Source organism: Sinohyriopsis cumingii, chromosome 16 (genome assembly GCF_028554795.1).
Source record: "Sinohyriopsis cumingii isolate HCF-2022 chromosome 16, ASM2855479v2, whole genome shotgun sequence".
Lineage (NCBI taxonomy): Eukaryota > Metazoa > Mollusca > Bivalvia > Unionida > Unionidae > Sinohyriopsis > Sinohyriopsis cumingii.
In genome coordinates this window covers 41,477,557-41,493,595 of record NC_142976.1, presented here as the reverse complement: position 1 = coordinate 41,493,595, position 16,039 = coordinate 41,477,557, and the positions used below count along the sequence as shown (strand labels likewise).

At 36.6% G+C, this 16,039-nt stretch overlaps 2 protein-coding genes across 2 annotated transcripts in view; both read left to right on the top strand.

The window, feature by feature from the left end:
- Positions 1-4,423: 4,423 nt before the first annotated feature.
- Positions 4,424-7,052, top strand: LOC149780293 (uncharacterized). The gene is made up of 3 exons (XM_089936191.1): positions 4,424-4,488; positions 5,615-5,793; positions 6,244-7,052. The coding sequence occupies exons 1-3, from the start codon at positions 4,424-4,426 to the stop codon at positions 7,050-7,052; spliced, it is 1,053 nt and encodes a 350-aa protein (XP_089792317.1).
- A 6,380-nt stretch (positions 7,053-13,432) lies between these two features.
- LOC149780292 (GMP reductase 2-like) overlaps positions 13,433-16,039 on the top strand; it is a 48,726-nt gene continuing 46,119 nt past the window's right edge. Inside the window, exon 1 of the mRNA XM_089937099.1 lies at positions 13,433-13,708. Within this exon, the coding sequence (XP_089793225.1) occupies positions 13,622-13,708 (87 nt within the window). The 5' untranslated portion in view covers positions 13,433-13,621. The remainder of the gene's footprint in view (positions 13,709-16,039) is intronic.

Sequence of the window (16,039 nt, the reverse complement as noted above, 5' to 3'; positions counted from 1 at the left end):
TTTGACTGTTGTTGTTATTGTTGTAGGGTTTAATACCATTTTTCAGCACATGATAGTCTATACATGGCAGCCAGTATTAATAATAATTTGACTAAATTTTACAACATCATGGCATAGAAGGGTTTCAGTTTTGTACCAATGATGTACATGTACCATCAAATGTGGCCACCATTATTAAAAACTGTTGTTTTGGTATTAATGCCATTTCTCAAAACTCCAATAAGAACCCCGACCCACAGGTTTGCTACTGGCAATCTTTCTCACTTACACACATTAGCTGAGCCTGAGATTCGAACCCACAGGTGAGATGGCAGTGATCAGTAAATGTGAGCACTTTTGACCACTCAGACATCCAGGGTCATGATTATAAATAGTAAAATCTTTAATTAACTTTGTCTTTTATACACTTTGAAGAGGAGGGCTTTTTTATATAATATGCAGAGAGCCACTCTCCAGTTCTGGAAACCAGTTTAAGTCCTCTCTGCAGACAGCCACTCTTCAGTTCTGGAAACCAGTTTAAGTCTGCTCAGGTACTGGATAGTAGTTCAGAAATAGACCCTTCAAGTCACTTGCAAGTTATATGAACATAGAGAATTTACCTAGATTGAGAATAACTGTTAGAGTTAACCCTTTAGTAATATCTTAAATATAAAAAAATGAAAGACACTTTTGCACAATACAGCAAGAAGAAAATAATTTTAAAATTTAAATGCTGCTCTTAGAGACTTTGTCATGAACTCCAAGATAAAGACAATAAATATAAATTTTACAAGGTCATTTCTCTTACTAACTAAATTAATTGTTCAGGTCACATTTTTCATTTATGACTTGTCATTGATCTTGATTTGAAATTCACATATTTACAATGGACCTGAAAATTCAACTTTTTACCTAGGGATCAAAATAAGAATGTTGACTTTTCCAGGCTGTCCACAGTATCAGAAAAAAGGTTTATTCAGTAAATTTCACAGCTTTAACTTGGTGATTGAGGAATTTTTAGACAAACTCAAAACCAAAAATGATATAACTTTATGAATTGAACATAAACGTTATAAACCTTTTGAGTATTTTTTGTGGTCAGATTTATGAGTGTCTGAGAATGACAATATATCAGTTGTTACTTTAGATAAGTTTAAAAGGACTTCAGAGACAAAACATTGGTCTCAGATTTTGAATTTTTAGTCTGATTTGGTGTTCCTCTGCTTTAGTACCAAAAATATGCAACCATGATGGACGGTGTATTCAACGTTTAATGGACTGCAAATTGTCATCATTTTTATGATTAAGCATGAATTTAAATATATTATGAACAAGGTTTTTATGATGGAAACAATTGGACCCATTTCTCAATCCATGAACTTACTTTAGTACAGATGAAAACATAATTTTTCAAAAAACTGCAAACGTTGCTGCCCACAAAATAACTGAATTCACAGTAAATTCTATTCTTATTCGTCATGCTGGCCACCTACAATTTTTTAATGCTGTATTTCCTATAAAAATTAATATTAAACTTTATAGAGATTTGTATTCAATATAGTTCTTAACCAGTCTTCAACACCATTTTTCTGCACATGAATGGCTATACATGGCACCCAGAATATTTTGGTGGGAGATGAACCCAAAGAAGACCCATGGGGAAATACTTGCAAGCATTTTCACATACCCATCTATTTCTAGTCAAGTCTCGAACTCATGAGGACAAGGGAGAGATATGTGACTAATTTAAACCACTCAGCCACCCAGGTTCCCTGCAATTAAACAAACCTAATGCATAGTGTACTACATTTAAAGTAGGAGTATATTATTCACTCAGAAACTAAATTTCATTACACCTTTTCACATTAGGGTTTGTCTTCACTGAGACATCAGTGTTGCAAAAATACTGTAAAATTCTGCATTCCCAAATTAACAACCTGGTTATTACCACCCCCAACCTCACCAAAAATAGCATTAGATCTTTGCCAGTTTATAAAGTCCTCAAGAAATCGTTGTGTATTTTTAGGAGTCAATGAAATCGGAGCCTTCAATCATGACTGTATATCCCTATATACCAATTATAATTCTAATGATCGAGACAGAGTTGGAGCTGCCCTTGCAACAACCCTGGCACCATTTTGAGAGAGCTACTGAATAAAGACTCCATATTTATTGTCAAGTGTGATAGTCAATATCCACCCTGTCATACAAGTGTATCGATATCCACCCTGTCATACAAGTGCATCGATATCCACCCTGTCATACAAGTGCATCAATATCCACCCTGTCATACAAGTGCATCAATATCCACCCTGTCATACAAGTGCATCGATATCCACCCTGTCATACAAGTGAATCGATATCCACCCTGTCATACAAGTGCATCGATATCCACCCTGTCCGACAAGTGCATCGATATCCACCCTGTCATACAAGTGCATCAATATCCACCCTGTCAGACAAGTTTTTATGTAAATTCAGTTAAGAAACTTTTCACTCTACCACCAGAAAAATGCCATACTTGTTATTGGAGAATGGTTTATATAACATAAACCAATATTGTAAGGATTTTATACTTTACTATATATATATATATATATATATATATATATATATATATATATATATATATATATATATATATATATATATATAAGCCTATGTTGAGTGTAAGTCAAATCAGCAAATTTGGCAAACTTCTATCTTTTATCCTTATATAAGATGATGCTGAGTATAAGACAAGGCCAGATCAACACCTTGGATTGTGTTTTTCACTTCTCCATTCCCAACAATTAAGATTATGTTTAAAGTGCATGTACTCTTCCTGTACTATGCGGCAATTGTTTTTGATCTTTGCTCATGCTAGATGTAGTTTAAACTGCTGTCATTTCCGTCGGCAAGTTAAAAAATGGCACTGGCTGAGAAATTTACAATAGTAACCACCTGGCATTTCCTTTAACTATATGGTACAGTATTCATAATGCCCATGGGTAGCATCATTTCCCTATTGGTAGCCTCGCTAATCTGATCTGGTCTGCAGAATCTTGACCTCAAACAGGTATTATCTTGGAATGACTGAATACAGCCATAGCATATTTAATTAGCATGCAAATACCACTACAAAGCTATGTGATTGTTTTAATAATGGAAGTGGAAACAAACATTAGAAGGAATTGCTTAACTAGTGGTATTATTTTATAATGGAATATAGTACTGCACTTGTACATCAGGTAAGTGAACAATACAGATTTACAACTGGGAAGACCTCTCTCTCTCTCTCTCTCTCTCTCTCTCTCTCTCTCTCTCTCTCAATGAGGCATATGGATTATTTGATCATTAGGTGCAAGACTAAAATTGAGATGGAATATGTCTTTGTCATGGTTATTCATATTCCAGCTTGTAAATTCTAACGCAGATATATGTAATTAACATAAACAACGTATATTACAAACAACATACATACTGGTGCTTGCTGCTTTAGTGCAATTACATCTGATCTTTGTTAATTTTTAATACTGACGATCATGTAATTGTTTAAAATACTCACTGTGGGAACCTATATTTGTTCATACATGATCTCTTCCCCAAAATTAAATATTTTTACACATTTTTTTTCGTACTCCTGAAGAATTATTTTCTATACGAAAAATATGATAAAGCGATTTGGATGACATAATCCATATACAAGTTGATTCAGAGTATAAGACGGAGCTTAGATTTTCTGGTCAAAAGTATCGTCTTAGAGGCCGGAAAATATGGTGTGTGTGTGTGTGTGTGTGTGTGTATATATATATATATATATATATATATATATATATATATATATATATATATATATATATATTTGTGTGTGTGTGTGTTTCTAGAAGGATTTCTCTTCAGAAAGGGTTTCTTTCTACAATTCTTTATATTTACATTTTTTTAACTTTAATCGGCAACATATAACCTGTATTATGCTGACGTGCCATTGAAACCTTGTACACGTATTGAACTATTTAAAGTCTTCACTTCCTCTTTTCAGTTAATTAGATCGGAGCGGTGGCCTAGTGGTTAGAGCGTCCACCTCGGATGCGGGAGGTCGCGGATTCGAACCCCTGTCTAGTCATACCAAAGACTTACAAAAATAGTACTAACAGCTGCCTCGCTTGGTGCTCAGCATTAAGAGTTAGTGTTAAGACTGGTCGGCCTGGTGTCAGGATAATGTGACTGGGTGGGACATCATGCGACATTTCTGCGGCATGAAAAAGTAATAATCACTATAAACTGTTACACTGCAGACATCGTAGCGATATGACTGAAAAATTGTCAAAGCTACGTTAAAAATCTAAATCACACACACTCTTTTCAATTTATTATCGTTCCTTTTTGCTTATATTTTTTTCTCATTTTTTTGTTCGGATTTTGCACTGCACTTGAAATATGGAGTAGATGGTAAATAATAACAATGTCAACTATCTCACAACTTGAGCTGGGTACCATGAAAAATATTGTACCACAGTATTTCGGAATGTATGCATTACATACAAAAATATACCACAATGATATCAAGAACCAACAATTTAATGACACACTTTTTGTTTAGTTTGCATCTGTCAAATCTGGAAAAATATTTTGATCTGATTTGAAGCAAAATAACATCATATTATTATTTGGAAAAAAATATAAATGTTATCTTGAGATAAAATAAAAGATAATCATCTCAACTTCAAAAATAAAAATCAGGGCACCTTCCCACCCACCCTACTGCAAAAATTAAATGACCGTTAAAGTAAAGGGGGAATGATTAAGCCTACACTATATCTGATACTTAGAAGGACATTTTGCTGACATTAGAAGTCTATTAACGGAAATAGGAAGTGTTGATACTGAATCCAACAATTTTCTAGCTACAGTATTTATATAATAGAAAGGGAAACTTTGAGTGGGATGCTAACGCTTGGGTGAGATATTATAAGAGTTGGCCAGTAAACATAAAACACACTCAACAAACGGGAAAATGTTTAGTCTACTTGAGAAATTACAACATATAAAAAAATGCACTGCTTAAATCATAGGATGATTCATATTTAACACATTTGTAACACCAGTAAATCACTAAAACATTACCTGTGGGTGGGAGGTTAAATCCGAAATCTTTCCAAAAGTTGGATTTGGCCTGAATCACAGAAGCTCGTACTGTATTATTATACAGTGTATATATATATATATATATATATATATATATATATATATATATATATATATATATATATATATATATATATATATATATATATATATATATATATGACTGATGGTTAAATTGTAAGCAACGATACGAGCCCCTGTGGCCTGAATATATTTTACAATATTCCATGTGGCTAATTTGTTGGCATATGCTACACGTGTCAAACAGTCATTAAAGGATTATAAATTGTAAAGTGTACTATTAATATGCGACATAAACAATATTTTTCTAAAAAAGATAATTTTTTAATTATTTTGTCATGAATAATTAAAACAAAGTCATAACAAGATTACTCGGGAATTTCAGCACATTCCGTACTAACGGAAACTACCGACTACCAGATACAGTTAAAAAGTATACAAGTAAGCATGTACCACCGAAAAATAAATACCGTGGTCCACTTTTCAGTGAATATGCTCCAACACTCCAAGCAGATCCTTCTGAAAATGATAAATTCTATACTGACCTGCGCAAACTTATCAAGAGTGTCCCAGAGAGCGACAAAATAATCATCCTTAGAGATTTCAATGCCAGAGTGGGCCGAGACTCAGAAGCCTGGAAAGCCGTCCATGGGAAACATGGCATGGGTAACTGAAATGACAATGGGCGCCTGCTTCTTGAATTTTTCCGCAGAATTACAGCTCACTATCACAAACACCGTATTTCAGAAAAAGACAGCCTGAAAACTACCTGGATGCATCCTAGATCAAAACACTGGCACCTAATCGATTACATCATAGTACACCAGAGAGACTTAAAAGATGTCCTTCATACTAGAGTGATGCCCAGTGCAGAGTGCCACACATATATCATCGTCTTGTCCAATGCATGCTCGACTCGAACTTCAAGCCCAGGCCCAGACTACAATGAGGTATCCCGAAAAGGAAGCTCCAGATCAAAAACCTATTGTCTGAAGACGTCAATGCAGATTTTCAAGAAAGCCTGCAGTCTTAGCCCTGAAAAACTTAATTTTCCGCCAGATCTACCTCCGGAAGAGATGTGGAATCACATCAAGGTTGCCATTCTGTAAACCTCAGAAAAAATCCTTGGATTCACCACTAAGAAAAACAAAGACTGGTTTGATGAAAACGACCAAGAAATCCAAGAACTGTTTGCCAAAAAGAGATCAGCGTACCAAGCCAATCTCGCACAACCATCCTGTCCACAGAAGAAAACAGCCTTTCGCCTTATCTGCAGCTCCCTCAAGTGCAGTCTCAGAGACATACAAAATGAATGGTGGACAAAGCTTGCAGAAAGAACCAAGCTGGACGCTGACACTGGTGACTACAAGGGGTTCTATGAAGCGCTGAAAGCAGTGTATGGTCCTTCCTTCCAGATACAGAGCCCCCTACGGAGTGCAGATGGCCAAGAGCTACTCACTGACAGGGAATCTATCCTGAACCGCTGGTCAGAGCACTTCCACACCCTCTTCAGCACCAGCCGTACAGTCCAGGAGGCAGCTATTGATCGCATCCCACAACAGACACCTAAGATGGAACTTGATGAGGCACCCACACTGCAAAAGACTGTAAAAGCCATAGAACGGATAAAGACAGGAAAGGCTGCAGGAAAAAATGGTATCCCACCAGAGATATGGAAAAGAGGAAGCCTAGCATTGCACACCAAACTCCACGAGTTCTTCGTTTGCTGCTGGGAGCGAGAGAAACTTCCAAAAGACCTCCGAGATACAGTCATCATCGCCTTGTACAAAAACAAGGGGAGAAAGTCTGACTGCTCAAACTACCGTGTAATAACTCTGCTCCCCATTGCAGGCGAAATCCTTGCTAGAGTGTTGCTAAAGAGACTGGTGCCCACCATTACAGAAGAACATTCTCCAGAGAGTTAATGTGGCTTCAGAGCCAATAGGGACTCAACTGACATAGTGTTCGTCCTGAGATAGATCCAAGAAAAATGCCGAGAACAAAACAAATGACTACATCACATCTGTGGACCTGACGAAGGCATTTGATACGATGAGCAGAAATGGACTGTGGAAAATCCTTGAAAAGCTCGACTGTCATCCTAAATTCCTTACCATGGTCATCCAACTACATGAAGACTAGCTTGGTCAGGTCAGAAACAATAACGACCTATCACAGACCTTCCACATTGCAAATGGCGTAAAACATGACTACGTTTTAGCCCCCACACTGTTCTCAGTCTTCTTCAGCATGATGCTCCGAAAAGCAACAGAAGACCTTGATGACGAAGATGGCATCTATATCCGATTTTGGACTGATGGCAACCTCTTCAGCTTAAGGCGACGTCATGCCCACACCAAGACCTTGGAAAAACTGATTAGAGAACTCCTCTTTCCAGACGACGACGCCCTTGCTGCCCACACGGAAGCTGTCTTACAGCGCGTAACATCCGGCTTTGCAGAAGCCTGCTAGCTTTTTGGTCTTGAGGTCAACCTAAAGAAAACTGAGGTACTTCACCAGCCTGTTCCCAAGGAAGAGTACCGACCACCACCCATCTTCATTGACCAGACAGAACTGAACGTAGTACACCAGTTCACCTACCTGGGCTGTGTGATATCCTCTAATGCCAAGATCGACAAAAAAATTAGACAACAGACTGGCCAAGGCAAACAGCGCCAGTCTCAAGAGAGATAAAAAGATCAGCATCTATAGCCGCCACCTCGCCTCCTTGAACGCTTCCAACAGCGCTACCTCCGCACAATCCTCAATATCCACTGGAGAGATTGTCGTCACCAACACTGAAGTCCTCAAACAAGCAGGGATCACCAGCGTTGAGGCCTTGTTCATGAAGATACAACTTCGCTGGGTAGGGCACGTGTCCAGGATGGAGGATCATCGCCTGCCAATGATCGCACCGTACGGTGAGCTGTCAACTGGCCACAGTGATAGAGGGGCACCTCGAAAGAGATATAAAGACACCTTGAAAAAGACCCTCACCACCTGTGGAATCGATCACCGCCAATGGGCATCACATGCTGCTGACCATGATAGCTGGCGACGTACAGATCACCAGGCCGCTGACACTTTTGAACAACACAGACGGGCCATCTTGGAGGAAAAATGATGGCCGTTTTTTCCCCATTGTATTAGTCACAGCTATGTCAATTAACGAGGTACTGAATGTTTGTTTAAAGTGCCAATTTGCAGTACTGTCATATCTCCTTCGAATACGTTCCCAATGACATTAACATTAGTAATATAAGCCCTATTACCTCCCACATCCAGTCCTTCCAAAGACGACAATTCATTTTTTCTATAATAAATAAAGGACAATAACTCTTGCTTCTTACATACCCTTGTCGCCTTTAGAGGGATCCAATATTCTCCACTCAGAGGTTACCTGGAGTATAGGTTGGATGTTGAACATTCCCTCCGCCTATTACCTTTTCTCCTAACGTTAATGTGATCGATGAATGTGTTCTTGGGAGCAGTAACTGCCTTGGCAAACGCGGGGCCCGACTTGAATGATTTTGGCTGGGCCCCCTGAATTTACGCGTTGGACCCCTCGCGAGCACGGCATTTGAAAATAAACTTTTAAACAAGTTTCCTATGATATTGAACTTAAAATTTTCTTCCAGCACTTTAAATTTACATTTTATAGATATATTTTTTAAAATTACTAATGCGCGGGGCCTTTGTGAGCATCGGTCAAATCGGCCTAAGGCCTGTCCTGCTTAGGAGATAGCAAAATTATTTTTTGCAAATTATGTTTCTCATAGAATACTTACCCGATCAAAGGACATGCGTGCATCCCATTACGCGATGTTCCGCTTAGGTTAAGCTTGCGTAAACTGTAAGCGACAAGGATAGGTAATCGACAAGAGTTATTGCTTCTGCCTATACAATATAGACAGAAAAGACGAACCTTGGTCTAATGGAGGGCTGGATTCGGTGGATTGTAGGGCTTATTTTCTAACGTTAATGTGATCGAGTAAGTATTCAAGGAGAAACATAATTTGGTCAAACATTTGCTTTTCAGCCTTTATGCATGGCTTGGGTATGGGGGGGGGGGTACAATGAGAAGTAGCGCAATTATATGGTATAACTGGATGAAGCCGGGCTAAAATTGGATTTAGCGAAGAAACTGAAAGAAATTTCGTGAACGCGAAGTTTATTTGTGATTTAATTAAACAGTGTATGAATCTGACACTATACTCACGCCCATAAAGTTCAACTATGGATTTAACAGAATAATTTTCACCGTGTTAAACATCTGATATAAGGAAATTATATCATTCCTAAGTGGTAATTATCCGATGACGTAACTTCAACAAACTATCAAATGGGAATCAACGTATGAAACAACGTATGAAACACATACTCAAAAATGATTGATATACGGATCTATCAGCATGGATAATCAATGTATAGAACTTATATACAAATATGAACAAGGTACGACTCTGTCACGATCAAAGTTAAGAGTTTGTACAGGTTTATGAATAATATATGTTTCATCCACAAGTAGGATGTATGTAATATTGATTTTTTCTTACACAGCGGTATTGAATTATTAATTTTACTCTCTAGCGATATTTTGTAATATTGATTCAAAATCGGAACATATGTATTTCGTGGCATCATGTTGATGATCACGACGTATTTCTGGTTCCACATATCTCGTCGAATGGTGAAGAAACCATGTCCAAAGATCCCTCAAGATCCTCCCCATTCCCTGGAGACCCATTTGTCCTACAGCTATGATCCCTCACTGAGAGTAAACCAATATCGTTCTCAGATCCAACGTCACCATCGACAGCAGCATACGGATTGCACGAAACCCTCCAGTTCTACGACGCCCGGTCACAAATCGCTCTACATCTGTAGATTGCTCCCCGTAAAGTAGACAGCTTCCTGAATAAATTAGTTGTATTGTAATAATACAGTTAGACTTTACTCTATTGGTACCATGGTTATGGTAAAACCCACAGGCAGAGAACTTGAGAAAATCGGGTTTCTCATTGCGAGCACTTTGCTCATGCAGCATTTGGTGAACCAAGCTCAGTATTATTAAATAGCTCAAGTCCAAAATAAACCACCCTGGGACAACGCTGTGGACTGAAACAAAACACTGACATACGGATATACTTTAATTATGTCGGAGATACTTTATTTAAATGAGAGTTTTATCGATTTTATTTTACCGTTACTTTACATCAAGTTTCGAAATTAACGAATATACCGACTTTCTTGTCATGCAGCATCACTGTATTGTAAAATGCGTTAATGGAACAGATAATGGGGTCGGAGTGGTTGGAATTAGGTTGGTAATGCAATAAATGCAGTGTAGTTTTACCTTTCTGCCATTTCTAAATATCATGATATCTTATTCAGAAAAATAATGTTTTGCTGGTTACTATGTGATAGCCACAACTGGAGACCAGAACTGCTAAAGTATTAATATTAGTGTTATATGGAATACATGCTCAGAGAATAGATCTATGATTCGTTTTGAAAAAGAGATTATATTTATGTATCTATTATCTGAGAAATATAAGGTAGATGCTAGGTTTACCTGATCATTTGTAAAACACCGATGAGCTTAAGAGATTTTTTTTCATAAACAGCTAACCTTGGAACTTAATATTTTCCCTGATCATTTGTAAAACACCGATGAGCTTAAGATATTTTTTATAAACACAGCAAAACTTGGAACTTAATATAGTCCAGTTACCCCAGGGGATTCATTAGATGGAAGCAAAATGTGCTTCCATCGCTCCGGTCTATTGGGTCATCTTTAGATGGCTGCACGCCCATCGGGTGCAAGCTTGGCCTTCAACGAGATTGTGACAAAACCTTACTGTTACGAATCTAGGTCTTGAAATATGCAACAGAAAAAATGAAACCAACAATTTAAGTAAAATCAACAAGTTATTTATTTATCTAGGTTACAAAGGAAAAACTCAAAAGACACAGTATTATGAATTAAATCCCAAATAATATTAAATGTTCTATCATAGGTCCAAAAATATAGAATCTTCGGAATAAATTCCAGTAGTTTTGAATGTCTTGATATCATACAATGATGCAATCAAGAATATCTTTAAATGAGTTCACAATAATCCAAAGTAGTATGACATATACAAGCGAATGAACACCTTAGTAATTCCAATGAATATCTTAATAATTTCTCTCACATTATATCTGAACACGACTGTAAACTCTGGATTCACACAGACCGGTCTAAAACAGGAATTAATTTCGTGAAAACATAAATTTTATTGTTCGATAAATTGCATTTAAACTGCCTGTTTTCACCAAATTCTAGAAAACAGCTAAATCAGTTACATTTTTTTTAGTATTAAAAATATATTAGGACTAATAGAGCTAATATTTTAAACTGTTGAGCGCTTGCTTTACATTTCACTTCCTTTTCACGTGAATTTATCAATAAGTTACCAATTTAGTATATATTTTTAAACATATGTTGTTATAATTCCCCTGGAAAAATAACTTGTAATTTTATTTTACTATCCTGAAATTGAAATTTCGTTTCATCTATGGGAAATGTATGCATTGCTAGAAATAATGTATTAAAAGACCACTGTGTTTAAAAGGTTATTACTCTCTCACTGTATTTTAATCGCCGGTTATGAAAAAGACATCACACAAACTAATTTTTCATCAAAATATTGAGAATTTCTAGCTGTTATTTCTTCTTTTTTTTAAAATATGAATACTATCTAGTATTTAAATAATTTGCCAAATACTTTTCGCCGTCGTCGGAATACTTGTATGGATTTACGGTACGTTGAATCAGAAGGAGAAGATGTCGCTAGGAACATCGCACAGCCATTTCCGTCATAATATAACTTAACCCTGAAATGGTTGTAGGAATATACATTAGTTGTTGATACTTGTTGGGGTGATTCGCCTCTATTTGAGCGAAAAACGACAGCAAATGCCGACAAAGTTCGGAGGGTGACTTTTTCTCCTTCAGCCGCATGTGAACTGAAATATAGTTTTGTATGGCCACTATAGGACTCACGGTACTAATGTATTCCCATAGTACACCTATGCAAACACCATGATATTAAAAATTCAAGTACTTAAAATTACTGATTGCTCGTGACCAAACCTATATTTATCAGTATATATGAAACCTGGATGTCAACTTCTGTGTAGATGAAAGGATATGAACCGCAGCATTTTCTGAACATGCTCGTGTTTGAACCATGTGCTTTCAATTCCGCACCAGAGTCATGTGCTTATTTTAGTAATGTATGTTCCAACTCAAGACTGTTAAAAAACTGAAATTGTATTAATAAAACAATGTCTCTATTTTATTTCATTTACAACTAGAACAAGTTCTCAAAAGATTCTTTTCCTAAATATAACTTACATTTTTAACCAATCCTGGTCCGCCAAACTCATATTTTATTTTAGGTTTCACACAGTTCTGGGTATTTTGGTTTTTGCTTAGTATGTTCCCTGCGTCTCACTCCGCTATACTATAGTATATGGGGCAGGGGCCAGTGTTTATGTACAAATTTAATGCCGCAATCAGCGACCTACTATTAAAAAAAATCATAAAAAGTAAAATACAAAAGTGAGGTCAAAAAGGTCCAGATTTTTAGATACCTATATTAAAATAAAGCACAAAATTATTATCTACTTGACCAGACAAGTCAATGGTAGTTCATAGCAAAAGAAGTTTATGCATCCCCAATCCCAAATTTCTACCGGCAATTTTCACGTCCGAAGGTCATTTTTGACACCATGTGATGCTCACTGTAGTCACAGTGCAAACACAAGCCCTTTTCCTAGATGACGGTTCTGCAAAACAGTGTGTACTAAACAGGCTGATGCAATTGAAAATAGTTTTCATCCAAGCCGTTTTTGAGATATTCTACTTGCCCCAAACCCATGTGTTTACAGTTATGGGAGGCTAGCTCTTCTTCCTAGCCGACTATTGGTATTTCACTATCAACATACTGCAGAGTAACTATGGAATGTGTACATGCCTGACATCAATTTTAAGAACAACACAAACCCGAAATGTCTAGTTCACAAATATAGCCATATCTTTAAATAGTAAAGAATAATACCTGAAAAAGTCACACCACGTCCTTAAGTTAAGAAATTTGCCAGCGGCAATTTAGGAAACTGGACCCTGCCACCTTAGCCGATTGCAACGCAGGTAGCATACTAAGCTGGGAACCAGACTAATTTCCAGGCTGATACCCATATTTCCGTTTCATTATTACTGTGTGTCATAAATTACAGCTGAAGCTCCTTTCTTGACTAGACAGAAAAGGCAGACTATATTCCGATTGGAAAGGCTTTTTATTCCGAGCACTGTCCGTACTATTCCGAACCGACCTGCTCAAGGCAGAAGACCGAATAAGAAATTTACAACGTGCGGACTTGACTAAATAAAGAGACGGAAATAACTCCGAATTCAAGGACAGTTGAGACCTTATAAAGGAGGAAAATGCCGCGAATCGACAATGACATCAAGCTCGACTTTAAAGATGTGCTTGTGCGACCAAAGCGAAGCACGCTTCGCACTCGATCAGAGGTATATTCGAGTTCATGAAATGCGTTTATTACTTATGGAATAATACAGTATTTGCAAGTTGAGTTGTTGCCATAAGTTAAACTCGGTATAAGTTACTGCATCAGTCGCAGTCCTCGCACACAATTGTATCTTTTAGATGAGTCACCGTATTTGCTCTTATATGTTCTTTTTTTATATAAAAAAATAATTACATTGATTTGGATCCTCTATGCTGTATAGATTTGATTTGGCGCCTGTCCAGTTGCTTTGTTGTAATTATAATGTCACATGCTTTATTAGTCCTGCAATGTAAGACGTATCACATTTATGTTTTGGTGTGGTGATTACGTCTTACGTTGTAGGACTAATGCTATACGAGTCGGCTGTTGTGTATTCATATCCTAATGTATGATTTGCACCTCTTCTGACAGGCTTCAGAAATATTTTTAATTCATTTCTATGCTGTAAGAATTGTACAGGTCACATAATTCAGTAGCTTTAAGTTTAGCCATCAGGTGTTTTATATACATGTCTAAATATATAATTATTTCTAAAGCAAGATAGACACCTATTTAGATTTATAAGAGACCCACTGTTAAGAGGAATCTACTTAGCACATATGGCTGTATTCTTTTGCTAACATCTCAAATAGAATACATTTATAATTGCTTTGAGTGTACATGACATGTACTACAACACTGTTTCAAAATGTCAAGTTTATGTGGTTTTATTATTAATTAAGTTGCTGACTTCTTATATTTTGACCCAATTATCATTTCAGGAAGTTGGCCAGAATAAAAATAAAACAGCCTGTTGCCAAAGTACATTAAATTTTATAAAAAAAAGTATTTACACAAGGTTGATCAATTAAGCTATTAATATGAAATGACTAAAACATAGTCTAATATCCGAGAGGCATTAAATCTTGAAGTTGTTTGAAAAACTATGGAGAAGGAGAATGAAAGCAATGGTAATCAAAAGAAAAATGTGTCAAGGTATACATGTACACAGCACACAGAAAGGGGCAAGGGCTAGGAAATTGTAGAGAAAGAAAAGGCAGACCAAACAATCTCTTGAAAAAAACTTAGATTTATGGAGAAAATAGCCTTTTATGTCTGTTATTTTCATTGGGGGAAAATATTTGTAGGTAAAGTTGCAAATTGTAATTACTTGAAAAAAATTGCAGCCCCCCACCCCCAAAATTAAATGGTCAGTCCTTAAATGGTAATGGGGAGAGTGACATTTTCTTTCTTCCCAACTGCTGAATAAACAAAACCAGTTTAGTTCTGAAATAATGACATAGTATTACATGACTTGTGCAATAGCAGTTCATTTCTCATGATAATCATCATCTATTGAAATTAAACTGAAATGCCAATGAGTATGCAAACTTTATTGTGAAATGCCAGTGAGTATGCAAACTTTATTATGAAATGCCAGTGAGTATGCAAACTTTATTGTGAAATGCCAGTGAGTATGCAAACTATTGTGAAATGCCAATGAGTATGCAGACTTTATTGTGAAATGCCAATGAGTATGCAAACTTTATTGTGAAACAAGTTTCTGTGATGGATATAAATATTATCTAGATTTTACTTCCTCTTAATAGTTTTTAAAAAAAGAAATTCTACTGTATTATGCATACGGTCAAAGAAAAAAAATTATAGTTGTGTCTAGTTACCTGATCAACCCTTTTTGTGACCAATCCTTAAAAAAATGTTCAAAAAGGTTAGAAAATAAAATTAACAGGGATATAATTACAGTTGAAGTTAAATTCATGATGTGAATGACCCTTGTTTTCTAGTTATGAACCTTGTTTTCTAGTTTAAGCTTTATTTAAGTTTGTAATTTCTGGACCAAAAGAAAGTTTGCCTGCTGACTTGCCTCTGTATGAGATGCCTTACGTATGGCCTGAAATTACTTATACCCAACGCTATGAAATCTGTCTCTAATTGTACTTGTTTGGATTGCTTTACTATGAAACTTCATATTTTTAAATGGCTTTATTCTGTGTGGACTTTTTATCTGCTCTGAATTGGAGGGATGGATGAGGTTTTGGCATCAGAGGTTGAAAAACCAAATATTTCCTGTTTATTGTGTGTCTGTGTGATTTGGATTTTTAATATAGCTTTAAAAAAATTCCAGTCATATTGCTACAATGTCTGCAGTGTGGCAGTTTGTAGCGATGTCTAGCACTGGGGCATTGTGCCACAAATATGTAGCATCATGCGCCGACCACGTGTGGCCTAGTGGTTAGAGCATCTGACTTGGATGCGGAAGGTCGTGGGTTCAATCCCCGGCCGAGTTATACCAAAGAGCTTACAAAAATGGTAAATTTCTTGTACATATAAT